The sequence below is a fragment of the Rhamphochromis longiceps genome, linkage group LG8 (assembly GCF_057381845.1).
Source record: "Rhamphochromis longiceps isolate RC_006_pf linkage group LG8, R_longiceps_female_GT1.1, whole genome shotgun sequence".
NCBI lineage: Eukaryota > Metazoa > Chordata > Actinopteri > Cichliformes > Cichlidae > Rhamphochromis > Rhamphochromis longiceps.
The window spans coordinates 19,223,940-19,251,092 of NC_140564.1; the positions used below are offsets into that span (position 1 = coordinate 19,223,940).

Here is a 27,153-nt window from a genome sequence, read left to right on the forward strand (position 1 = left end):
GTTCACTGTCTTCACTGTCAGAGTCACTTTCCGTGCCGTGCGGCTCCTCGGAAACGATGCCGGCTTTTGCGAAAGCTCGAACAACAGTGCCAGCAGACATGTTAGCCCAAGCATCTACAATCCATTGGCAAATTGTGGCGTAACTCGCCCGGCGCTGCCTTCCACTCTTAGTGAAACTGCGTGGAAAAAACCACCTGGTCTCCTTACATACACCTCCCTCAGTCACTCTTTCATCATTTCCTCATCCATCCAGCCCTTTTCATTTGCCTTAATGATGATTTCTGCTGGAAACTTCTCTTTAGGCAAAGTCTTTCGCTTTAAAATCACCATAGGCGGCAGTTTCTGTCCATTAGCATGGCAGCCAAGCACAACAGTAAAAGAAGACTTTTCATACCCCGTTGTGCGTATCGCTACCGTGCTGGTCCCCTTCTTCTCCACAGTGTGACTCACCGGGATGTCAAAAGTGAGCGGGACCTCGTCCATGTTTGTGATGTGGCTGGGCTGGATGTTTTTGTCGCCGATGTGTTTGCTGCAGTAGGAGCGGAAGATGGCCAGCTTTTCCTTATAATCCGCTGGAAGTTGCTGCGCTACCGTAGTCCTGGTCCGGATGGAAAAATGGCACCGTTTCATAAAACGAAAGCACCAAGACGGACCTCCTTGGAAATGTTCAATGTTCATCTCTTCAGCTAGTGAAACTGCTTTTAGCCGAATGGTGACCGTCGAAACGCTTCTCCCGCTCGCTCTTTGCTCGATGATCCACCGCTCGAGTCTTTCCTCCAACTCGGGCCACCTCGCCTTATGTCCGCGGAAACTCAGCTGCGTTTTCTTGACCTGCCGGAGCTTGTTTTCCAGCTTCCTCCATTTGCGAACCATCGATTCGTTAATCTTAAATTCTCTCGCCGCTGCTCGATTTCCATGTTCCTCCGCGTACCTGATGGCCTTCAGTTTAAACTGTGCTTCGTAAGCGTGTCTCTTTGCCATTTTCAGGGTTGTTAAAACAACGATGTCCTGCATAATGCACATACCTGTTCTTTTATACAGGTATGTGCGATTGTCCCGGTATATACGATCAACGCCCACACTTCACCCTTTAACGTTCTCATGGTGTTCTCTACTACGTCCTCCTTACAACACATAGGGCGCACCGCGCTATAGGGCGCGCCGCACTTTTTGAAGAAAATCTAAGACTTTTAAGTGCGCCTTATGGTCGTGAAAATACGGTACAAAACCTGGCAACAGTGCTGACATCTTCGATTGCTAACTCGGGGTATGTCAGCGTGCTCCGACTTTCTGAGTTGAGGCAGGATTCCACAAAAGACATTTCTGACTAGGAAGTCGGAATTTTTGACTTTTTGAGGAACACACCATAAGTGACATCATGGTGGCAGCGTCCATCCTTTTTATACAGTCTATGTTTTCATTCAATGTTGATGAGAGTGGTAGGTTACACTGATTGTTTGGGGCTAATATGCATAGATTTTCCAACCAGTCCAACAGTCAAATTTAAGAAGATGATTTAAGGCAGAAATTCACTCAAGAGTGCTCGATTTTTTATTTTTTACATTGTATCTCTAGTTTCCAGTCTTTACTTAAACTAGTCATATCTTCTCAGTAACTCCCCAAAGTCTCAGCTGGATATCTGACAAATCCTTCAAGCTACATACAAATATTACAGTCTTTGTCAGCAAAATATTTCAGTTGAAAAGGATTGAGTCACAAAAGCTTGAAAAAACAATATTTTATTTTTCACACTGGAATGAATATAGAAAAGAAAATCTTCAACAAGTATATACAAACGAGGCCCAGTTTCATCAGTCTGTCAGCTGAACTGCTGAGAAGACACAGACACACAAACACTGGGCTTAAGCTAATTCTACACATCATTGACTCCCCTTAAAAGTTCATCCATATAAAAATACCATATTTCAAAACATTGGTCTTGTGCTCATTTCCAGGTAGGACCCCTGTGAGAGTGAGTGGCCATGTTGTTGCCTGTACAAGTGCCTGAATGGGATTGAGAGGGAGGGGTGAGGGTCCTGACATAGCCGGAGAGGGTAGGATTTAAAGGTGGGGTAGAGGGCTGGGTTAGGGGCAGAAGGGGGAAGTGATGGATCCAGCTGTGGGAGAAGAGATGGGTGGTGCCGTACCATCTCTGGACGATAAGGTGGTGCAGGATTGAAGGGAGGCACTGCACCAATTTCAACAGCAGGATATGAGGGCGTAGAAGATGATGTACAAGGATTGTGTGCTACTGGCGGCAGTGTGGCAGCAGGGGTGACGGACTGCTGGAAAGAAGAAGCAACAGCCAAGCAAGAGGAGGGTTGAAAAGGAGGATGAGGAAGGGTGGATGGTGGGTAAGGGAAAGAAGAGGGAGGAAATGCAGTAGCTGGAGCAAGTGAAGGAGCTTGAGCTTGGTGGGTCAGATTTGGGAGGTGGAGGGCAGGGTGGGCCGGGCTGGGAGATACATGGGAAAAAGGCAGATTTTGCATCTGTGGGGGAATAGATGGAGGAGCAAAAGATGTGGAAGAAGCATGCATGGGTAAGGAGCAAGACAGAACTGGAGCTGGTGGTTGGTTTTGACAGGGGAAAGGCTGAGCAGTGCTCAGAGTGGGGCTGGGATTTGTTGGCACAATATTTTGATACATAAACGCTGCAGAGCTTTGATCACTGGGTGAATCAGTGGCGAGAGGTCCGGCCTGTAGCTGCTGGCCAGGCTGGGTGAGCAGAGAATGAACAGCTACTTGGTCCTGGAGATCTGACGGACATGTGGTGGACGACGGGGCATGAAAAGAGGCATCAGTAGAAGTGTGGGGGCTGATGGTGTCTGGGACTGCATGGTAGTTGTTTGAGGAAGAGGAAGGGGAGGATGATGACGAAAGGAGTGGTTGTGGGGAGGTGGAGCTGGAAGGGGGCGGAGTGGGGAAGGTGAAGGAGGTCTGCTGCAGCGAGGGAGTGTTGGAGGTGGAAGAGAGTGCGGGGGAAGATGACAGAAGGGAGGGATAGTTGATAGGAGGGATGGAGGGCTGAGGATCAGATCTGTCCGAGGGGTCAGAGGCAGGATGGGAGGGGAAGGAGGAGGATGACTGAGGGAGCGGAGCAGAGGGGAAAGAGGAGGAGCTGGCTTGAGCAGCAGGGAAGCTGGAGGTGTAGGCTGCCTCAGCCATTGTGTCTGATCTGTGGAGGAGAAAGGAAATGAGAGCTTGAATCAATTTAGTGTCGTAATTTCTGAAAATAATAATAATCAGCCATTAGAGATGTGTGTAAACCACACATCTCCTAGCAGTAAGACTGAACCAGAAATTTTGACATTGCTAGGTTAGGTTATGTAAAGAAGAATATAAACTAAAAATATAAAACATTATTCTTTGTATAGTCTATCAATGTGAATCATGCTAATATCAATTACATTCCTCTGCCTCCTACCTTTCAATCATACTATTTGCCCTCTCGCTTCCTGGCAGCTCTTGTATGCCACTGGCCAATGTGATGCTGATGTCAGACATCTGGGATGCCATAAACTCCTGGCCGAGGTCCAGTGACTGCTCCGGGACCAAAGTGTCCTGATAGGAGGTGTCCCCTGGTCTGAACCCACAGGAGGTTTCGGGCAGTGCAGGCAGAGAGGCCAGAGCGAGGGCCTGCAGGTCTGCACCGGTTACTGGGGCCTGCTGCAGGAGCTCAGTGGAGTCGCATGGATCACAGTTCACTGATGGCAGACAAGTGGAAATGTTTCAAAATGAGAAATACATTACATTCATTTTTAAATTAAGTTACTTAACGTGCCATAAATCTGGTTTTCCCCCTTACCTATATCTAAAGTTTCTGTCAAGACGGCAATTTTGCGTTTCTGTCTCGCATCTCTTTGTCTATAAAGAAAAAAGGCATTTAGATCCTGCACAACAACAGATGAATGTAGACTGTGAGTTTTTGCTGCTTGTGTTGGGAATTACTTTTTGCTGTTCATGCCGTCTTCACGGAAGCCTTTAGCAAAAGGGTTGGAGTTGATCTTAAGCTCAGTGATCTGAAAATAAACACAAAACACATTTAATATTACATTACATCTGTTGTTTGAAATCATGTTCTTAATGTTGCAAAGAATCTCTTATATATCAAATGAATGAGTGTCTCTGTGAGTCTGTTGCTTGGTAACACAAAACTCGCAGTCAGAGCAGAAAATAACGGTACCTTGCTGTTCTGGTAGGCGGTGACGGTGATAAACTGGGTCTCGGGGAAAACAAAGGAGTGCTGCCCTCCACCCCACCTCAGTACATCCCGGGCTTCTATCACATGAATTCTGGGCTGGTATCGATGCAGAGAGTGTAGGATGATCTTTGAATAGAAGAAAAAGGCTTAACTCAACATGCACCACTGAAGGTTATGTGCTGTATCTCCGCTAGGCCTGTTCATGTGCAGTACGTACATGTCCCTGTGTGTCCAGGGTGTTGTTTGTGAGCTTGGCGTAGTGAAATGACATGGTGCGGCTCTGCCAGTGGGCACCTGTGGCAGGAGAATCTGGGTGGATGAACACCCGGTCTGGTAGCCTCGCCTCTGCAGCTCCAACAGCTTGCCACCCGCCACCTTGGAAACGATAACGGGAGTTGTCAACGGGAACAATATCCAGGAGGAGGATATAACGGAGTGATGGATTCAGGCCCGACAGCTTCAACTTCAAACCAGGAAACATCCGTCTAAAAAAACAAAATGAAATAGGTTCAGGACACCAAAGGTCACAGAAAACAGTAAATGAGAAGGAATTAGGGAAGAACTAAAACTGATGAAGGCAAGATGGGATGAAAACATTAAAAACAGAGGAGTATAAAGTTAGAAGAGATGGTAGACTGCTACGACCCATTTAGGAGGCCACGACTTAATGAAAAGTAAATTTATTTCCCCAAGATGGGTCGTGATATGACTTTGGGGTTTGTCTGGGATAAATTGCTACACCCCACAAATAAGGGCTAGGGGATAAGGGGAGTAATACAGATGTAATCTCTCACCTGCCCTTCTTTGTGATGATCATCTCTGTCCCCACCGAGCTGAATTGCTTCCATAAAGACGAGTTCTCCAGCTCCATCTTCACCTCATCTTTCGGGGTTGTGGTTGCAGCCTCACTGGAGACGGGAGCAGGAGGAGGAGCCAGCAGCCTTGGAGGCAGAGCTTTGGCGACTGCTTCGCATGCCGGAGGGAACAGCGGTATATGCACAGGTGCCTCCCGCTCTGTGGGAAAGAACAAATCCAAGGAAAAAAACTTTATTTAACTGGTGAAAGTGAAGCAAATATGGAGCCATATTTTAAATGTATACTTAAATTAAATATATTTAATTACTTGTACAAACTACTGGATCACTAAGTTTCATTCAGTCTTTTCCATCTGATCTAAAAACCACTTTCATGTATTTTCAGGTGTACAAAAAAAGGTTTAAAGAGTAAATTGTGTCTTCAGCACTTAACTGGAACTTTCAGTGCAAACGTTTTTTAATGTAGTATTTCTGGTTTGGCTGCTGCATTAAAGGCCCCATCATGCCTTTGTCTTTGCTGTAGGGCATTAATATATTTGTTTTGTCATTTTCTAAGGACCTAAAAAGTGAGAAATTAAAAAGGTTCTGATTTATGAAAACATTTATTCCTTAATGTACAATCAACAGTATAAAATAAGACATCTGTTTATGTTTATTGCTTAAACATGAATGCATTCAGTCCCTCTCACCTCTGTAAAAGCAGTCTCCAATCCTTTGTGGTCCCAGAGTCAAACCAGGGAACATCTCCATGCTCAGCATAGTCCTTCTTGTCTGTCTTTGTCTCTTTATTCGTCCTCTTCACCGGATCCAAATTAACATTTCTTCAGCTCCTTTTGCTCTCTCCTGTTCCTCGTACAGATTTTTCTCTGCTTTCTATAACAAAAAAGTAGCTGCAACTAGAGAGTTTTTCACTCAACTTCTGACTCGCGCTCTTAACCATCGGCTGTCCTTTTTCCGTCAGAGCCCACAGGGCTGACGAGCTCTCTTAAATAGGTGAGTGGGACTTCACACCTATGGCCAAATGGGCCCATTTTCACATAGAGTTTTATTTGCCTCCCTGTCTCTCCTCCCTTTACCCTCAATTCTCATTTCTGTTCCAACAAAGAAAACAAACAACACTCATCACATTGGAGGAAATCAGGGTTTATCTCAATATCTGAAAACACTGATTGTGATTTACTTTCCTTTATTCTTTTACTTACTCAGTGCACTGAAGATCATTTATTTTACACGCAAATCTGTAAACTATCTAACTATGGATGCATGGAAGGTCAAATATGCTAAATCACAACCATCAACAAGAACATGCATTAATGCATCAAGCACAGTCCAATACAACAGTCTACCCCTTCTTTATATTTTGTTGGGAAAATGGGAAATAGATCCAGCAATTGATTAAAACATACAAACATGCATGAAAACGTAGTATATAAGAAAAAAACAGAATTTTGACAATTCTATAATCAGTTTGAAAGCTGATATTTGGTATGACCACCTTTATTCTTTAACACAGACTGAATTGTCTTGGGAAGCCTTCTTGTAATTCCTTGAAGTACTCTTCAGGAATACTTCTCAAGGTTTTTGAAGAAAATTCGGAGCGCTTCTTTGGATGATGGCTGCCTTATGTTCTGTTCTCTGTTAAGATGATCCTTCACTGCTTCAGTAATCTATGGTCAATCTATGGCTAATTATTATAACATCTTTATCTTACAGTATTACATATTTTGAGGAAACTGTTGTTGTGATTTGGCACTATATAAATAATACTGAACTGAATTGAACTGATAGTGTTCCTTTATGTTTTTTTTCTGTCCAAGCATGTTTTTACTGCATCGTCAGTGTAGTTGAGATTGTTGTCATGCTGAAAAACAAAGATGCTGCCAATCAGATGCAGTCCAGATGGTTTTGCACTGTCGCTCATAATCTCACTGTACTTTTTTGCAGTGCCATTAATTTTTAAAAGATCTCCAACACCATTGATGGAAATGCAGCCCCAATCCATGACAGATCCTCCACCTTGTTTTGCAGATGTCTGTAGACGCTCACTGCTATTATTTTAAGGAAACACTGCACACCTTGCTAAGATATGCCAAGGTTTTGACTAATAGCTCTTTAGACGCCTTTTTTTTGTATGCTTAAATAATTCATTAATCAGTGTAAAGAGGCATTCATCTGAATATGGTCAGGTACAAGGACTGGACGAAAAATGACCCCAAAAAAGCTAAAGTGCAAAGAAAAGCTTTGAAAGACTTTCAGAGATTCTCAACACCAATTTAAAACCTACATGGAAGTCTGGTGGTTCAAGGCATTGGCACAGTAATGCATGCAGGAGAAAATAGGTAATTTTTTATTTTATTATAATTAGTAACTATTTACTTTTGTTGTTTTTTGCATTTATTGATGTAAATGCAGAATAATTTATACATAGTTTTCATCTAGCTATTTTTTTAACTTTCTTAATTTTCTCTAATGAATAGTTCTTGGAAATGCAAAACTTCTTATACATTAAAGGAGTTTATTGCTTGGTCCCCTGGGGCTTTCTGATGACTTGATGACATGTTTCTTCCTCCCAGCAGGCTGCCTGTTAGGCTGTCTCAGCAGGGAGTCAGACCCTGAGTTTAGGTGGAGGAGGGCGACAGTTTGGCCAGTGGCTGCAGTTTGGCCACTAGACAAGTGTGACTGTCTAAGTGTTTATATGCAAGTTTGTATTTAGGGATTATGCGCCCAAAACAATGGACCCGTTCAAACTGATTCACAGTGTCCTGATTTTTTTTGTGACTGACATTTGTTAAGCAGGCATGTAAATGTAGCTGTACCACAGGGTCATTACACTCATTTGCAAGAAAAAGTAAATGTGTTTGGATTAAATAATCATTAATAGGAATGGTCTGCACAGGATTTAAGGAGTAAAAAATGGAGTAACCATAATTTGTTTAATAATTTTTGTAGTTTTGCCTCTGAACACCACTGCAGACGAGTTTAAATGATTCAAATGTGACTTTCAGCTTTAATTCAAGGATTTGTACAAGTTTTGCATCAACTGTTTAGGAGTTATGGTCATTTTTATAAACAGCCCTTCATTTTCAAATGGTCAAAATCGGACAATTGATTGATAAGCAGTTTCATGACCAGGTGAGGCCCTTTTCCTTGCAATTTAAACACAAAAAATAATTATAGCTGATGTGGATTCAAAATTTTTGAATTTTTTTAGCTTTTCGCTGTAATTTTAAAGCTGAGCCCCAAAGAGATGTCGGTGGAGCCCGTCATTAGATTGGAAAAACAAAATTATTTATCAGAGCAGCAAAACATGAGGAGTGGAGGAATCATAAGAAAAGCAACTTGACAGCAAGTAAATGAACACCAAGTCAAGGATACTCTGGAGAAGAGAAGCCTTCATGAATGGAAAAATAAAGGGTTTGCAAGAAGGTGCAAACCACTTGTTACACTCAAGAACAAGAAGGCCGGACTGGACTTTGCCAGAAAGTGCCTAAAAGAGTCTGCACAGTTGGGCAAAACAAAACAAAAACCCCTCTTTGAACAGATGAAAACACTATGAACTTGTGCCAGAATAATGGGAACATTTAACAGCTGATGATCTGAAGCATACCACATTAGCTGTCAAACATGCTGGAGGCAGTATTATGGCATTATTATTATGGTATTGGTATAATTTGGCTGCCAGTAGAACCAGGTCACCGGTGTTTCTTGATGATATGACTGCTGTTTGGAATAGCAGGATAAATTAAGAAGTGTACGGTCTGCTCAGATTCAGCCACATGCTGCAGAACTGCTGAACAGCACTTCAAAGACCCAAAGCAAACTGCTGAAGCAAACCAAGAGATCTTTGAGACAAAGAAATGGGATATTCCTCAGCGCTCAAGTCAATCACCTGATCTCAACCCAACCCATCATGCTTTTCACTCCCACAAACAAGCAGCAACTGAAGACTGAAAAGGCCTAGCAAAACGTCTCAAGTGAGGAAACGCAGCATTTCTTGGCAACTGCAAAAGATTTTTATCCAAGCATGAATAATAATCCTTAAATTTAACATTATATCATTTTATCCAATTACTTATGAGTCTCTGAAAAATGAAGGACTGTTTTTTTTTATCATAATTTCGAAACAGTTAATGCTCATTTTAAGCCCATCATCTAAAGATGTCTGCACTTAAGTCACTCCACTGTGATGGTGTGCAGAAGCAAAGTATAAAAGTGAAATATTTTACTCTAAATTTTACTTTAAAGTAAAAATACAGTATCATTTTATATCAGCATTTTTTTCTTGCATGCAGCAGTCCTCATTCTGCTTTTCCTGAATCAGTTTCAACTCCCTGACTTGGTAAAGATCACAGAAAGTTGTCACAAGAAACTTTAGTTCAACAGGCTGCTGCTGAGTTTCATTAGACTTATTAACCAACAGACTTTCAAATATAAATCAAATAGAGACTTTAAAGCAAATTACACTCTGCAGCTTTGCCTCACTGTGGATGATGCCCTGCAGTATATTTATCCACCTCGTAGGGCTCAGTGGGAGAAGGAAACTTTCAAGCTGACAGGCCTCAGACCTACCTGCTTGCACTATAAAAGTGACAGCTGGAGTCGGTTTACAGGAGCGAAGTATACGCGTTGTTCTAGCTGTTTTCCTTCTCCATTTGTGTGTTGTTAGGGATAAAAGCTGCTGAGGACTGAAAGGAAGCGGAGGTGTGAACACCACACTGAGAGAAAAGCCACTACCCTGACGGGGGGGCAGCGAAGTGTGTGATGCCTCCTAATGTTTTTATGAAAGAACAGGTGTGTCATAGGTGGTGCAGGCGTAAGACTCTGTAAAAGTCAATAATGAGGACTGTTACTAGTTTTGTTTTTGTTTTTAAGCCTCAGCAGTGGGGCAGGAGTACGTGCACTGAAGCAATACCAAAGGCCTGCTCTTTGACATGTATGTGCTAAATCGTTTGATTTCCATCCATGTTTGTTCAGAGGTTAAAAGGTCATCTTGTTGAGAAGAACCTGTCACTTTCATTTATCTTTCACAAGTTATGAGATACATTAAAAAAAATCCTTGAATTGCAGCTTTGAATCTTCATAGCTGGCTCAGGCTGGTGCTGATGTCTCCTGTGGAGCAGGTGGGGTCCAATATCCACGTTTATACAGCAACAGCAAACATTTTAATCCCATGAGGATTACCTTCTCTCTGTGCAGGAAGCAGAAACTATTCATTTTAGGAAAAAAAAAAACTTGCGGATGCTGAAATTCCTCTCGGCATGGAAGCAAAGGTCACATCATCGGGATTAAAACACACAATGTGTCGTCTGCATGTAGGAGCTGCATGCATTAAGATTACAGATTACTTGTTTTATCTTCGGCTCGCACTGCATTTGTTAGCTGATGATATTTTGTCTTATTCCACACGCCAACAGCACATTTTGATCAACCACAGCCCATTTTATTAAGACCCTTCCAGAGAGACATGATAAATACAACAACATTTAACAATATTTTCAAGGCACAGCCAGTGGATAGCCTTACGTAAAGAGCCTGCATGTTAAACTCCGGGGGGGTTGCCAAAATGTCACACATATCTGTAGTAAAAAGTCATCTTTCAGAAAAACTACTGTGACTTCCAATCAAGAGTCAGTCAAACGACCTCCAGAGGGTCTCTGTCAGCCTTCGACAGGACCACTGTTACGCTATCGGGCAGGCGCACGGCTAGTCTCTCCCTGAACACAGCCAGGTAACCCCGCTCGCTGTTGCTGTGGTCACTGAGGATCACGCTGGTTCCTTTTGCCACAGCATCCAGCACTTCATGGTGGGACATCTCCCCTGAAAAAGGGGCATAATTATGTCTGCAAGCGTTGTGATACGAAGACGTTTTAGTGATATTTAAACTAATAAAATTAAATGTTTGTTACCTGTGACATAGAGGTCTGCCTTGACTCCATTCAGTACTGAGACCCCTGACCCAGCACATACAGCCACAGTGTACACAGAGGACTCTGGGGAAGGAAAAACAGAACAGGGACATGACTTTTCTTCTTTCTGTGTGGAGTTGCATGCTCTCTCTGTTCCTCTGGGTGCTCCAGCTTGTTGTTCTGCTCATTCAGATTATCAGTGAATTTAAATTTTCTGTGCATGTGAGCGTAAACGACTGTGAAAGACTCCCAAACTGACCAGAGTGACCAGTGTTTATGAACTCATGTCCTCCATGACCTTCTACTGCAGGGATGTCCAACTAATTTGACATCATGGGCCACTTGCAGCCCACTTTGATCTTAAGTGGACCGAACGAGCAAAACTGCCCTTTCTGTCAGTGTAATGATATTGAACTACACGTTTAAGCCCACTTAATATAAGAAAAAAAAAAGAGTGCAGAGCTAATGGGTGGAAATTCTTGAACCTCCATCTACGTTTCTACCCTTACTGCAACCGTGGTAGAAATTAAATGTGAGCGTGTTATAATTGAACTATTCTAATTTAGTGACAGATTTGTGTGTGTCCACTCGTCTCTCACCCAGCGTCTGCCCCCAGCCCAGAGCCAAACGGAGGTGACTCAAACCCAGGTGAGATTTCAGTTTTTGGACGGCTGCTCCGACAGTCACTGGCTGGTCCAAAACGCTGCATCGGCCTTGGCCGTGGCCCAGGAGAGGGGGCTAAAGAAAAGATGAAGTGTTACTAATGCGAACAGAACAAGTTAATCATAACAATAGTCAGGAACTTTTTCTTCAGATTCCTGTAACAGCCCGCACCTTTTCTAACTTTACGATGGTGAGAGACTGGCTGGGAGTGCCGTGTCCTAACAGAGCCTGGACACTCGGGGTCAGCGCTGAGTCACAACAGGTTACGCTTACATGGATACCACTGCTGTCTGGTCTAATATGAAGAGACATGAACTGTTATTTACCAGTACAAAGAAACAAAAGGCTTAATAACATCAAGTGTACGATTTACATCCATTACATAACTGTCATGTCTCGATAACTGAGACATGAATTTTGAAAACATTGGTTTCTGACTGTGCTGAGGTTCTTTCAGACTCTTTGTTCCATGTTTAATCCATGATTTACAACTACAGAAAAGCTTCTTTCCCAACTTAAAAGGCACTTTGAGTGATGTAAGTGTACTGTGATTGGTCCGGGTGTGAGTGTCAAACACATAAACTGAACGACCACTAAACAAAGGTGACATTAACATCAGTAAAGCATTAGCCACGCAAACAACAGCTGTTAAAGCAAGGCTTAAAAAGAAGAGGGAAAAAAAACAAAGAAAAATCTGAAAATATATGCAAGGAGGAAGAAGAGAAATCCATCATTAAGTTTGGATATATTATTATTTCTAAAACAAGAAAAAAAGATTTTGATTTTGAATATGGTGTCTTATATAGGAGGGGGAAAAAATCAGACTAAAGTTGGATCAAAATGTTGTTCATTTTTCTTTTTCCCCATATTCAAACTTTAGTATGTGTAAAATTATTCATCCGACTTAGTTTTAAAAGGATATTATGTGCTTTATGCATGAGAAACTGTAGATAAAGTATCAGTCCTCTACAGTTTCTACAGCCTTAGAAATACGCTTTCAGTGATAGAATATCCAATTATTTTAAGGCCTTCGAGCATCCATACTCGTAGTGCCATACTACCTGATGTTTACCATAATAATGACATTTTGGTTTTAGTTGGGAAAAGGGGCTAAACACAGCCTTACTTTCAACTCCTCAGACATAAAATGTATAATATATACATTTGAAGTTTCTGTAAGTGGTCCGAATGCAAACTGAAACAAATCTTTGGTAATAGTTACAGTCCAAAAGCAGCTTTGGATTACCTGTGATGGCTTCAAGTGTCTGCGGGTGATTTCCAGCTTTGATTAAAGCTAAACGCAAATTACAATAATGTGTGTTTGTAAGAAATAAATCAAAAGTAACACATATATGACAAAACTACCAAAATGGTTTTAATTTAAAGCTTGTTGCTAATCGGTGATGTCTGAACACAACCTGCTGCCTGAATGCTGTAGGGTCGTTCCACCGTCACAAGCCTTCAGCTCCTCCATGATCATGTTTAGTTCCTCTGCGCTTCTGACCGTGAATTCCAGTTTGTGACTGTGGGAGGCGGCGCCGAGAACCTGACTCAACACCGACACCTGACCGCTGCCTGATGCGACAAAGAAAAAAAGCAGTGGGGATGAAATGAAGGTCAGTGAATAAGCATCGTGTTCATATCTAATGATTTAAGTGCGAGCATCACATTTTACATTCAGAGAGACTTCTCACCAAGTCCTCCAACCAGCCAGTCGTTCACGCCTCCTTTCACGCAATCCCATGAAGTGTGAGGGGAAAAGACCGCTATGCCGACCTCCACGGCCCGCACAGCCAGCCGCTGCTTCCAGTCTTTCTGAACCAGACGCTTGATTGGCCGAAACAACGGCGGGTGATACGAAATAATGAGATCGCAGCTCACAGCCACTGCTTCCTCCATGACGGCATCTGTGAGGTCGTTGGTCAGCAGAATGGTCTTAACGGGCCGAGGTTTGCTCGGCTCCACCAGCAAGCCGACATTATCCCAAGACTCGGCAAGCGACAGCGGAGCAAGCTGCTCCAAAACCTGCAGGACTTCCTTTAATTCCATCAGACCGGACGAATGAACTGAGGAGAAATTAACAGACGGAGGAAGGCGAGCTGAGCTCTGTCTGCTAGGCAGGATGTGATGACTGTGGGTAGATGAAGGAAGAGAATGAAGGACTGATGAAAAGGCTGAAGAGCAGAGAGCAGCTCGGGACTTAAAACTCTGTCTAGTCCAAAGCCTTCTACTGGTGAGCGAGAAAAATGTCCAAGCGAGATTTCTACATCCAGTCAACATCAGGGGGGATCTGTGTGGACAAAAAGAAATAACTAAATAATCATAAATGTTAGACATTCACAGATTCATATGTGACTGCAGGTTTTTGTACAAGACTGAAACTAACAACTGCTGAGCTATCATCTTCTTCTTCGTTCCACTGTCCACTTTAGGCGTTCACCACAGTGGATCATCTGCCTCCATCTCACCCTATCTCTAAAATCCTCATCTACACGACCTCCTTCACTACATCCATGAATCTTCTCGGTGGTCTTCCTCTTCTCCTACTGCCTGGCAGCTGCATCTTCTATATTTTTCTTTTTCTCGTGTCTTCATGGTGTCATCTTTATCCCTCCATGTCCCTCTTTGTAATCTCTATACCTCCACAGGTAGGCCATGAGGATTCTACTGATTTCCTCTTCAAATTATTAGATGTCCTGTCTATTCTGAGTCTATTCTCAGTCCCAGCCTGTGCTGCTCACACTGACACCTTCAGATCTCACATGCACTGAATGTCTGACATTTTTAAAAGGAAAAATTAACTTAATTAATTGGATTAATTAACTTAATCCAGTGATCGGTTTTGTATGGTTTTATACGCATTTCCACCTGCCCATTTCCACATGGATACACATGCTGTTTTTGCCTCGCTTAAAGACTCCATCCAAAGTTAAACACTAATCAGAACAGTTAGCAACAAATGCAAACAGACGGCTACAACTCTTAAGCGTACATTTTTTTTAGTCCGGAGCAAATCATTTAGTAAAAGCCACATACCTGCACTTTATGATTATTATAAACCTTATTCATAGACTTAAAACCAGCAGCTTTGAGTTGTGACAGCTGCCAAGCGTGCAGCTAACAGCAGAGCTAGTTAGCTGCCTTTAGCTGCCACAGTAAACCGTCCCTTAACGTCAACACACCAGCATGTAAATATATGCACGAGGCAACTTACCGTCGCTTGTTTCTGACGGATGGAAACTAATAACACGATGGTTTTCAGTTTTTAGCTAAATATATTCTGGTGTAGTGGCAGAGGCTGTACTTACTGCAGAACTCGCACGATGTCCCTTTTCGGCTTCCGTCCGCAACAGTTGGTTTTTTGTTTTTTTTTTACTTAATGAATGGCTTTATTTATTTATTTATTTATTTATTTATTTATTTATGGGGTCAAGTTATGTCTTTCGTCTTGACCATGAGGACATATACATATAACTTATAAACTTAGCAGTATAAATTAGTTATAGTAAGCATTGTAAAGTAAGTTTTATTTAACATATATGGTTACTTTCTTCTTCTTTTTTATTTATCACCCAAAAACTGGCCATTGCGCCATCGACACAGAAACTACAACTTAAATATAGAAAGGACTGAGCGCATGTGCAACAATACAAAGAGGAAAATAGAGAATAACAATGAATGATATTAACATAATTACAAGTGATATTAATTCAGCCCAAATGAAATAAATAAATAATAAAAAATAGAAACAGAGCTTTGTAAATGTCCTTTTATTTTTTTTACTTTTTAAAGTTTCACATATCCTTCATAAAATTTGAAGAAAGGTGGTTTTAATATTCAGGAATCTGCATCGATGAATAAAATAAACAGTATTATCAAGACTTTGTTGAACTCGGGAAAATTTGGTTATATATTTGGTTTGGTTTGGATTTTGTGGGAAAGAGTGACTGGTGTACGTTTTACTCCCCTTTTTATTGTCCTCTGTTTGGCATTTGTGTACATCTCTTCTATAATTGGTTTCAGTGCTGCAGAGATTGTTGGACGCTGATTGCAAAGACCTCCTGTGTCACCTTTAGTTCACCGCATGTCTTATTGGTCTACACCTGAAGGCGCTCTGGTGTGACTCTGATGCAAGATTAGAGGCCGTGTCCATTATGCTGACAAGTTTCCTCAGCACTGAGAGGACAGAAGGTGATTTCCTTAAGACGGTCTTACGGAAATCAGCTGTGGTGTCCCAGTACGCTACAGCATAAAAAATATAACGCTGGCCACCAAAGAAAAAGAAAACAACAGACGCATTGAAAGATTCACAAGTGGCTCACTGTTCAGCTACAGTATTCATTTAAAGGAACACAACTTGTGCACATTTTTCAAACAGAGGCCAAAAGGAAGTTAATTAGCTGAAGGTGAAGCAGCTTACTGATCTCTTTATTACAGGTCGCACATCAGTAAGACTGAGACGCACAGAATTCCCTCATCACTCACTTCTCCTGTCCCACTCAGTCCTTTCTTTTTCCGTTAAGGTAGTGCAAATAGCAACAGCAGAGGTGGGACCAAGTCATTGTTTTGCAAGTCTCAAGTAAGTCTCAAGTAATGTCAGGCAAGTCAGAGTCGAGTCTCAAGTCACTGGTGTAAAAGTCCGAGTCAAGTCACAAGTCTGAAACTTTGAATTTCAAGTCCTTTCGAGTCTTTAAAAAAAAAAAAACGAAAAAATAATGTTGCAGTTATGCTAAATGTAAATATTAGACCATGTAATTTTAAAATCTGTGTTTTTCTCAACACATGACAAAATAGTGAACTTAGAAAATATACACAAATTGTGAAATTGCACCTCTTTAAAATGCAGCTCAATTAAACCTAGCTCCAAGAATAATTTTCACCGACAGTTCTGAGATAAGCTGCATGTTATTCTTGGATGCGGTTGTAGGACCAGCTTTAAAATCGCATGACAAAAATATCATACATATGAAAAAAAAACTGTATCACCAACGTAGCCTGGACAACATTTGCTAGTTAGATGAAGTCAGCTATCTCATCTTAGCATATTTATATGCATATTTATAATCATACGGTTCTTGGAGTGAGTGCATACACTCATGAAGTTTAGTAACTTCAGGTCACTGCAACAAGCCCAGGTACAGTTTACCGACGGATGGGTACAGGACCTTGAAATGCACCGTGTAGAACGAAAGACTATTGTACGTATCATAAGTTTACCAGTCTCACAAATCGTCTTCATAAATACACATTCATTAACAGTTTATTAATAGGACCTTTGAGCTCAACGGTAATTAATTAGTAGTGGAAATAATTTCTGGTACCCATCACAGAAATGTAGCAGTGACAATAATACTGTATGCTGTAATCGTACTGGGCAATTAGTGATACAAAAAACCTGTTTTATTCTGTGAATAAAAGTATATGTTTTTGTCAATGTACCATAATAACAGAAGCGAAACGCAATATTGTGTCAGGACAATTCACTATTTATGCACAATAAATAAAGGAGCATAGCGCGACAATTTCTGTTCAGCGCCAGACTTGCTTGTAACCTACATCAACAATTATGTTATGATAAAATACGTAATAACTACAACAGAAGACTGACCTTCGTGTAAATGCTTGGAGCAGACTAACCTGTGAGCTGGAGTGTTCTGGGACGTTATATTTGATCTTTGAATGGCTGCAATCCAGGCCATCCATCGCGTCTTTGTTACTTCGGAAACATGGCTCGAACAATTTCTCTTCAACGACGTAATCCGATAACAACCGATCTCTTTACCCGTCGGCTTCCCGTCGGCTTCCCGTGGCTGTCATGCTATTGCAGTTAATAATACAACGGCTTCTTGACATTTTTGTGTTTCTTTTTATCGCTGTGTAACTGATTTTAGTTGAAAGCCTGCGTGCGCTAGTACCGCTTGCCACGAGTTCCCAGAATCCTTTGCGGTTCTACCCGTGAATGACGTCACATTTTCAATCTATATAATATGCATGTTAAATTTTATATTTGGGGTAAAATATCAAGTCTTTTCAAGTAAACCGGTTCAAGTCCAATTCAAGTCCCAGGTCATTGGTGTAAAAGTCCAAGTCAAGTCACAAGTCTTAGAACATTTTTTCAAGTCAAGTCTAAAGTCATAAAATTAATGACTCGAGTCTGACTCGAGTCCAAGTCATGTGACTCGAGTCCACACCTCTGGGCAACAGTATTTGTAGAAGTATTTGTAGCAGTGAAATAATGAAATAACAACATTTCATTGTTATTTCATTGTTCAAATCCCAAATCTTTGGGATTTGAGCATCCCAAAGAATCAGTTAAGAAAAACAATATTTCTCAAGTCGTTACGGTTCGGCTTAGTGTTTTTCAACAACGAGCTTCCCGATGTTTATAGCGCTGGTGTTATGCAATATTGTCTGTACTCAATGTTACAAAACAAATTCACAGATTAATGTGAGCAAGCAACAACTGGATGACTTTGATAAGCTGTATTTACTCTCACAGGGCAGGTGCTCCAGCAGCAGATACCCCGCAGTGCATCCGACTCTTCTCAGAAAGATTAAAGCTAACCAAATGAAATCTGCCTGGGGAAGGGGCTATCAGTGCAATAAGTTAAAATGGTAAGGGTTGTTTTTTTTAATGTGTCTGGCTGAGAAGAAGTCATTGGGTATAGAGGCTACATCAGAGTTGAGTCTGAGAGCAACCAAGAGAGAGATTACTGAGGATTAATGCAATAAAGGTTGATGCCGGATGTTAGAGGGATCAGGAAGGATCAGGGCAAAGGCCAGCCAGTGAGCATTACATCATCAGATTCTTCCTCTGGACTCATCAACCCTCGCTTGGCACTACACCCGTAAGGTTAAATGTGCCCCCCACCCTCCTCTTTAAACACCCTCACTTACATTAGTGTGCCATTAATAGCAGTGAAATCTTGTCACTTTTTTTGTTTCAGTGTCTGAGTCCCAATCCACATAGAAGAACAATCATTTCAAAATAAAAGTAATAATAATAATAGTAATAAAAGACCAGATATTTTGTTACTTATCCATTAAGCATACCAGCAGAGCGAACACTCTCTCTGTGGAGCACCATTCACAGATGTGTGTTTAGTAATTAGGTTCACTTAAGTCCTCATGCCCCATCTGTCTGTCTGTTTGATGCTGTGCCCAGTTTGTCGTGCAGCAACATCTGCCTGGCTGGTGTTCCCCGAATGTGACAGTACAGCTTGTCCCGTGGCACATCCCTGAATTCAGCCCCAATATTTAATCCCAGCTGCGCACACTGTGGATCGGTATGACACAATTACTGATCACCAACTGCAAGAATGAATCAGTCCACAGGTAAAAAAAAAAAAAAAAAAGTGTTCACGTGCCTCAAATTTCACTCAACCTTTCTTTTCCTTTCTTTTTTTAATGGATATGGGGTTATAATACTCTTTAATACTTTTAAGCTCCTCTCTGTGTTTTATGTCCATATTTCCGTGAAGTTCCCAACTTACAGAGAGTATTAACCTCAAATAATGGCTCAGACTGTCTCTCTAAAAGGACACGTTCTGGGACATGAACCTCTTTTTTTTGTTTTGGGGGAGGTTTTTTTTGTTGCTCTTAATACCTTTAAATCTGTTATGCATCAGTCACAAAATCCCACATTTCTGCCTCTTTTCAGTGACATAGTTTCTTAGTGTCCTTCCAAAGTTTTTACTCAATCCTAGCAGAGCAGAGTCCCTAAACTTTTTCATGTTTAAATCACTTCTTTCTGGAGTGAAATGACTGCACGTTACTGGAATGCAAGAAGTCACAAGGACAATATGGTCTACACCTAAATGAGTCTTTGGGTTCCTTTCAGGCAGACACGTAAAACTTTCTTGTTCAACAGATACTCCTGAATCCGTTTCGGATGTTCAGATCAGATGTTTTATTTTGTGCTTTGCCAAAGAAAAGGCAGATCCATGTTACTGCTTCACTTGTTGGAAGTTAGTTACAGATTACCTAATACAACCAGCTCAGGTTAATAATGTACAGTACAGTAGTGACTTAACTTTACATCCTGCTTTGTTGTAACATTGTTTAAATGGTAAGAATAATTTAATAATAATACAAATATAAAAACAATTCCATTTCAACAAACTTCCACTGTATACAGTCTATATCAGGGTTGTCAAACATGAGGCCCAGGGGCCAGAGTGGGCCTGGCAAAGACTACAATCTGGTCCACGAGATGCCTTTGGAAGATATGCATACATTTTTGGACTTTTAATGTTTTGTAACAAGTTTTGGAGTTTTTTCCTGCTGATGAAGACTTTCCTCATGCCCATTCATTCTATACCAAAGTAATTAAGTAATAGGTAAACAATTAAACACAGAAAGGTTACAGAAGAAATAGAAGTTTCAGTTTTTTACAATAAGTCCACAAAAAAGGTGTGAAGTAACAGGAACTTTCTGATTTTTTCTGTAATCTTACACAGTTATTCCTCACAATCTAAGCCCAAAGAGATGCTGAAGGGTTTCTTTCATTTACTACAGCATTATTTCTTTATCATGTGGAAACACTGAGACATACTTGGACTTCTTTTTCTTATTTTAAGATATTTCAGTGATTAAATATATACTTAGACTTCTTTCCACTGCCCACTAGGATCAAAGTGAACTAAATGAGTTTGACATCCCTGGTATATATGATGAAACATAACAACAGAGTTTTGTTTTTTTAGCACTCTTGTGCTTGAAAAATCATTACAAATTGTAATTCTTTGCATAGCTATAAAATCTGCTCTGAGATCAGTCTGATATTGCTTGTTTTGAGCATCTAATTTTAACATTTGCAAGCCCAGAAAAGAACAACTTCAGTGTTAGTGCGTGTTTGCAGAGGTGCAAATGAATGTTCCTGACTGGCCTTGTCCTCAACTGTCATTGATGGGACATCATTCTGACAAATTCTGCAAAGGAGAAGAAGACGAGGATCAGTTGCTTCACTTCACTGCACTGTTACTCTTTACTGATGTAGGCGAAAGACAGTCTGTACCTTCAAAATCTACGGTGCCATCCCCGTTGTCATCGGCCTCTTTCACTATGGCATCGATTTCTCTCCGGCTCATGTGCTCTCCCATCAGCTTTATCATGGCTGATCGCAGCTCCTCCGTTGTGATCTCTCCATCTCCGTCCATGTCAAACTAACAAGAGGCAGCAAACAGCAGAGAGCAGCTTTTAATCACAGCCGTGATGATAATGATCGCCATCTGGCAGTCTAGAACGCAGGTGGCTGGAAAGTTTCAGAAAAAGCTCTTTACTCTCACCTCTTTGAAGGCGTCTTTCAGCTCCTTCATACCGATCATTCCAGACGTCTCTGCCAGCAGTTTTGGGGCCATCAACTCCACAAAGTCGTCAAAGTCGACTCTGCCACCGACTAGAGGGGAAAAAAGGTTCAACATGTCTGTGGGCTTTTCTGTCTCTCATCAAATCTAGATTAAAGCAATGAAAACAGCCGCTAACTATGGGATTCCTCAACGAATTCAACTTTTAAACAAACACTTTTTTAAGGACTCACGGTTCATGTTGATATTTTGACTCAGCTCGATCAGCTCCATCTCAGTGGGCATATAACCCATTGTCCTCATCAGGTTGCCCAGGTCCTTACAGCTGATCAGCCCGTCCTTGTCTTTATCAAACTCATTGAATGCATCACGCAGCTCTGCAGAGGTTTAAAGTAAAAAAAATCAAATCATAAAATGAAATGTGCAAAGTGTACAAATGTAGGTAAAAAACAATGACGTAGTCATAAAAATGAGAAAACAAAAAATATTACCATCAATCTCATCATCAGCCAGCTGTCTTGTCTGCACAAAGAAATAATAATTGCTTAACTTCAGTATAATATGAACATTAAGAAGAAACACGGTGCTTTCTAACTACTTATGAATGCAGCAGTTATCACAATCACACAATCACAATAGCAGTTTACATTTCCAGCGCAAAATCCATCAAAACAATAATTAAATTCCTGCAGCTTATACTTACAATGTTTTTCCCTCCCCGCAAGAAAATACACGCTGCCCCCAAGCTCATTTCTGCAAGAGGAAATACAGATGTACTTTTATGAAATGTCAGGAAATCACTGACACACGATGTAGAGCTTGGTGGGTTTTGCTATGAAGACACTACTGCTGAAAAAAGGTCTGTTCACACAATAATTAGTCCAATAAACTCTTGCAATAGTATAAACATGTTATTTATATATACTGTTAAAATTTCTTAAAAACTTTACAGGTTACTGACATCTTCTAAATAAAAAAGTTTTAAAGAGATGTTACCTTCCTCAGATGAATTCTGTTTGTCAGCCAAACGCATCATAAATAAGCTCTCTGGAGCTGAGGACCTGCAGCTGACCTGTGCAGTGCAGAAACTACCCTGCCTTCCTCCTCTTGCTTAGTCTTCTCAGTGTGAGCGCTGTCTCTGATTAACCGCAACAGCTTGTGCCTCTCAGTGTGTCGCGACCCTTTGTGCCCAGACTGCCGGGATGCTTGGAAATTGTATGAGGGTGTGTGTGGCTGCATCCAGACGTGGGGGGAGGAGTCAGCGGTGTGACCGGAGGAAAGCGGGATCAGGGATGAAAGAGATGATGCCCTGGTTTCCTGCTGAGTGGTGACATCACAAACTTTATTGGTATCTGAGCCCAGAGCCGACCGAAAATATGCGATATGATGAAGTCAGCTAAGAGGTGCTTTTCTATGCATTGAAGTAATTACAGTGTCCTTCTACTCACTCATGTTTTATGCAGGAGATGCAACACGAGCCTATCATTGTGAATAACTGTTTCAAGTGCAGCATAAAAGAACCAGGGCTATCACTCACACCTGCACTTTATAGCCGTTTATTTGTCAGATACTCATAATTAATGATTTATTATTAGTTTAAATACCTTTCATGGACCTGAAGAAACATCTACAATTTGCTTTTCTAAGTTGAAAAATGTTGGTGACAAATCTACGTTTGAAATCAGCAAAAGTTTCATTTTTAATAAAAACTGTCACAGTGGTCTCTCACCTCTGTGTGAATAACAGGCTCATAAAATCACCACACAATAATGTAGCAATCTCTTTTAATTTGTAATCATTTCAGAATCTAAAGTATTTCTTAAAATTCCTGTAACACTTTAAATGTTTTAAATTTAACAGGATTTTGCTTTTCAGTGTTCTTAGTGTAACTTTGGGGGAAATGTCATAATTGAAACAGAACTACAAACATGTCTTTGGACAAACTGATATCTGAAAGTAAAAAAAAAAAGTTATATCCTGCAAAATCTTCTCATCAGGACGCTAACAGGTAATTTATATGAAGTTTGCAGCAAAAGTCAGTGTTCATCAAAGACTACAAATAAAGTTACATGTTTATGATCACTGTGTGATAATCTGCACGACTATTTGTTTCATTTGAATGAAGAAAGAGATTTACGGCTGTGTTTGAGGTTAATAGTCAACACAGAGGTTTAAAGTAGCATTTTATTTTATGTTCATTTTGTGTGTGTGTGTGTGTGTGTGTGTGTGTGTGTGTGTGTGTGTGTGTGTGTGTGTGTGTGTGTGTGTGTGTGTGTGTGTGTGTGTGTGTGTGTGTGTGTGTCTTCATTTTTTGCCAGTTTGACAGGCAGAGTTTTTACATCACATGCACATCCTGATACAACCCCAAACGGATTTGTGTGTCCTTCTGGGACTGAACCAGAGATCGTTTCTTTGTTAGGGAAATGTGAAAACCAGCTAACTGCAAAGGCTAGTATAGAGGCTTTTCTTTAAATTATACGTTTAGTTATGTGCAGATCTCATATATAGGTATAACAACATCATTTGTTTCTTTTTCCTTTTCTTTGTTCTTTTATTGTTGAAGAAATCAGTTTCCCCCTGTCAATTACAAGATACTCCAACAACAAAGCCTGCTTCATCCTCCTTGGGACCAACATTTACTAAATAAATATCACGTTGTGTTCATGAACACCTACCCCAAAGTAGGAAAGCTACACTGCTATTGCAGGTATAATATTCTTAAACTAACAATAATATTTGCTATGCTGCAAAAGAAAATCACAAATACTGTAAAACAGAAAAATACACTTATAAGCAAAGCTGAGTAATAAGCTGCCAGAGTTACTGCTGCTGCTCAGAGCATTTTCCTCTGTGTTGAACCTGCTTCACATGTCCCATAAATGACTTTAATTGTGATTTAACAGTGTTCACGACATCTTCAGGTTTCGTGTGGGGAGAATTTTGTTTCTTGTTCTTCTTTTTTTAAATAGAATATTAAATTCCACATATGAGTAATTTGTATAATCTACATCAGGTATGTTTTTTCCAATTTATTTTAGTTCTTCGGGGGAAGAAAAATCACACTGATTATATAGAAGTCTCAAGAACCCACAAAACCTTGTGTATCAAACATGATACACTAGCTTTAACGGTTAAAATTTCACCATAAGTGACAAATATGGCTGGATAGTTTGTTTGCTGAAGCTCTTTATCTAAACAGCTTGGGGGGGGGGGGTCCACCAAAACCATGTAAATGTTTAGTCTGATATTTTTAGATGAGCTGAAACACTAAACGGTCTCGGTGGCGTGCATGTCCTCTTCTCCTGACCATTTTCTCTTTGCATGCCTTCCTGTTATGTAAATTTACCAGAAATCTGTTTGCATAAGAAGCATAATCTGCTGGGCAATGCAACAGGAACCAATAATGATTTATCATCCTTTTTTTTACCCTCTCCTCAGTCGTTGCAGTGGTGGGCCAGCTGAGGGGTTATGCAAGATCACATCCACAGCTGCTGAAAAAATGTCTGTGGAGGGGAGGGCAGGAGGTATATGGGTGAAGAGAGCCTGATTTAGAAAAAACTATAGGAGGGAGAGAAACTTCACATCAGCTGTAGGCTGATGAAAAATATGTTATTTGATTAATAAGTAGACCAAGATGCTATCAATGCCACGTTTGTAATAGCAATGGCAATTTTATTCGTATAGTACATTTCATTACATGAAACTCAATGTGCTCAACACAGGATAACATAAAAACCAGAGCAGGTTTACGATGCCTAAAGGCTGTAAAAACAGCAAAAATTAAATTATGAATCCTACAAGTGTGACTCCCTCAGCTGTGTTACCCTTTCATAAGAAAGTTCTTTGTGGGAGTGTTACAGCCTGACCAGCCTCTGAGAATCACAACATACATAAAGGTTTAGGGGAAAATATTTCTTTTGTGTGTGTGTGTGTGTGTGTGTGTGTGTGTGTGTGTGTGTGTGTGTGTGTGTGTGTGTGTGTGTGTGTGTGTGTGTGTGTGTGTGTGTGTGTGTGTGTGTATCATCTGAAAATGCACAACACAGATTATACTGAGTGGATTAAGACAGCAAGTGCCGTGCCAAACAAGCCATATGTGTGATTGCGATGATGTGTCGCTGCGTGCAGACATCATCTGAAATCAAATCAGGTTGAATGAAGGATGGGGGGAAAAAATCGCATTTAATAGTCGCTGAATAAGCTCTACCCCTACACACTGGTAACAAATACCTGAAACATTGTAGCCTATGTACTGGTCTTGATTTTAAATAATGGCTTACTGATGCTGGTAGGTCACTGCTAGACATGTCTGTCCTTCTGTTAGGTTATGCAACAGCATCACTATATAGCATTTTTAATTCTCAGTAAGGATTATATAGTAGTTTTGGAAAAATCCCGCAATCTCATCACGCTATAGCATCAGAAATTTCTCCATAAAGATTGCATAATGATCTGTCATCCCAAATGCTGGCCACTATGATAAGGAAAGAATAAACAACTTTATTAATATGCACTGAGCTAAGCTTTAAATACTTACATCACTATGTATGATGTAATTATTAAGAGAGCTTAATTATTGTTTTCTGAATCAAATCCTCTCATTTATTTATTAATTTTTTCTCACCTTCACAAAGGAGCACATCGAAGAGGACACGCAATCTACTGTGTAATCTATTTATGAGGCTGGCCTGCAGATGTTTAAGGACATAATGTAGGCCAATATAAAAATACGTGCACCAAAGGTGTTTTCTCGTACTTGCTGTGTGTGTTTCAGGCAATGCTGACAATCAGTCAGCATGAGTTGATGGTTGATTTATAGCAACAGTGGACTTTTATGTAATTTTGCAATGCATTTTTTTCAGAAATAACATTTTCTGGACGCAGATGATTATTTGTGTTATTACAAATCATTAATACATGCTAATATTAAAACATTTTATCTATATTTGTAAGAGCAACTTTACAAAATTGGTCTTACATATAATATGAACTTTTATCTTTAGATTTCTACAGCGTCTGTCTGATTAATAAAGATTTCATTCATTCATTCGTTTGTTTTGTATCCCATATGGTACACGTGCTGTTTACAGGATGACTGCAGAAAGATTAGCATTAAAACAACTGAAATTACTACTGAAACTACTGAACAAGTCCAAGTAGTTTAAGAAGGGAAAACTTACCAAACTCTCACAGTTAAATTGCATAAAATGAATGTTGAGAGTCTATTATCAATGGGATAGGCCCCAGAGCCCCTGCGATCCTTATTTAAAGTAAGTCAAAGGAGATGGATGGATGGATGGAGTTCAGAATAGTTACTACAATTCAAACAGTACTTTGAAGCAATTTTACTTCCAGTCTTAAAGATATAACTTGATTTTATTTAGCCTTGTTTTTGTTTTGTTTTTTATGTGGGACATTACTAAGAGATTTTTATACCACTTGATGCTTTGTGGAATCATTTAGTCCTCTAGAATCAGTAGAGGAGGATGTTAGCCGAAGCTAATGTCCATTACGAACAAGACATCTCACCCCTGTATGAGCCTGTGGAGGCCATGAGCGGCTCCTTCAGCAGTAGACGGTTACAGCCACTGTGTAGGACCTAGTACCAACACAGGTCCTTTGTCCTGGAAGCAATCCGACTGTTCAATATGCACATAAATACCTGAGAAATCACTCACATAGTGGCATTGTAAAGTGCTTTGGGTGCCTTGAAAAGCGCTATATAAATCCAATCCATTATTATTATTATTATCACATTGCACTTTATGTACATATAATTACTGTGACAGGTCTTTTAGTGTATATATTAGCCTATATTTTATTTTTGCTTTATTTTATTTTATTGTCTTTTTACATGTCTTTTGATTGTTTTTAGCGGTTTTAGCATTTTTGCGCCTTATTTTTTTCATTGTTTTCTAATATATCCACAATTATCTTGTTATTTCTGATCATTTTGCGGCCGTAGCAAGTGTAGATTAATAAAGTTCCTTTCTATCTGTCTAATTCTGAGATTCCTAATCTGAAATTTTGAGATACCTGTCCTAAATATTTAAATTATGGTCATAGTTTTGTTTTGTTTTATTTATTTTGACTGAAATACGCTTCCACATTAGTTAACTATACGAACCCTGATAAATAATGCGAGCTGCTCTTACCAGTTCAGTTATGTTTTTGCGAACCTCCTCGGCCACGTGAGGATACTATTTACACCTCACGTGTTCGTTTGAAAGGCGTCGAAGAAGAGCAACTTCCGTTTTCCGCTCGGCT

The 27,153-nt window shown here is 40.4% G+C and overlaps 3 protein-coding genes across 6 annotated transcripts; all 3 read right to left on the minus strand.

The window, feature by feature from the left end:
- Nucleotides 1-1,721: 1,721 nt before the first annotated feature.
- tbx6 (T-box transcription factor 6) lies at nt 1,722-5,981 on the minus strand. Its single transcript, XM_085416308.1, has 8 exons — nt 5,705-5,981; nt 4,995-5,214; nt 4,418-4,685; nt 4,183-4,326; nt 3,948-4,018; nt 3,805-3,863; nt 3,424-3,703; nt 1,722-3,174 (listed from the first exon to the last, which is right to left on the minus strand). Exons 1-8 carry the CDS (start codon nt 5,772-5,774, stop codon nt 1,926-1,928), a joined length of 2,361 nt encoding a protein of 786 aa, XP_085272434.1. The 5' UTR covers nt 5,775-5,981; the 3' UTR covers nt 1,722-1,925.
- A 4,548-nt stretch (nt 5,982-10,529) lies between these two features.
- On the minus strand, nt 10,530-14,932 carry nif3l1 (NIF3 NGG1 interacting factor 3-like 1 (S. cerevisiae)). Of its 2 annotated transcripts, none has more exons than XM_085416310.1 (7): nt 14,893-14,932; nt 13,279-13,874; nt 13,003-13,159; nt 11,756-11,879; nt 11,521-11,659; nt 10,922-11,005; nt 10,530-10,832 (listed from the first exon to the last, which is right to left on the minus strand). In XM_085416310.1, the coding sequence occupies exons 2-7, from the start codon at nt 13,862-13,864 to the stop codon at nt 10,648-10,650; spliced, it is 1,275 nt and encodes a 424-aa protein (XP_085272436.1). In that variant the 5' UTR covers nt 13,865-13,874; nt 14,893-14,932; the 3' UTR covers nt 10,530-10,647. The 2 variants fall into 2 exon arrangements, with proteins under 2 accessions (XP_085272436.1, XP_085272435.1); XM_085416309.1 differs by having other exon boundaries at nt 14,799-14,921.
- A 4,543-nt stretch (nt 14,933-19,475) lies between these two features.
- cabp5a (calcium binding protein 5a) lies at nt 19,476-27,143 on the minus strand. Of its 3 annotated transcripts, XM_085416316.1 has the most exons (9): nt 27,042-27,095; nt 24,317-24,392; nt 21,886-22,209; nt 21,593-21,642; nt 21,381-21,411; nt 21,123-21,266; nt 20,872-20,981; nt 20,601-20,748; nt 19,476-20,514 (listed from the first exon to the last, which is right to left on the minus strand). In XM_085416316.1, the coding sequence occupies exons 3-9, from the start codon at nt 21,923-21,925 to the stop codon at nt 20,486-20,488; spliced, it is 552 nt and encodes a 183-aa protein (XP_085272442.1). In that variant the 5' UTR covers nt 21,926-22,209; nt 24,317-24,392; nt 27,042-27,095; the 3' UTR covers nt 19,476-20,485. The 3 variants fall into 3 exon arrangements, with proteins under 3 accessions (XP_085272442.1, XP_085272441.1, XP_085272443.1); XM_085416315.1 differs by lacking the exon at nt 24,317-24,392 and having other exon boundaries at nt 27,042-27,143; XM_085416317.1 differs by lacking the exon at nt 24,317-24,392 and having other exon boundaries at nt 21,886-22,206; nt 27,042-27,067.
- Nucleotides 27,144-27,153: the final 10 nt, after the last annotated feature.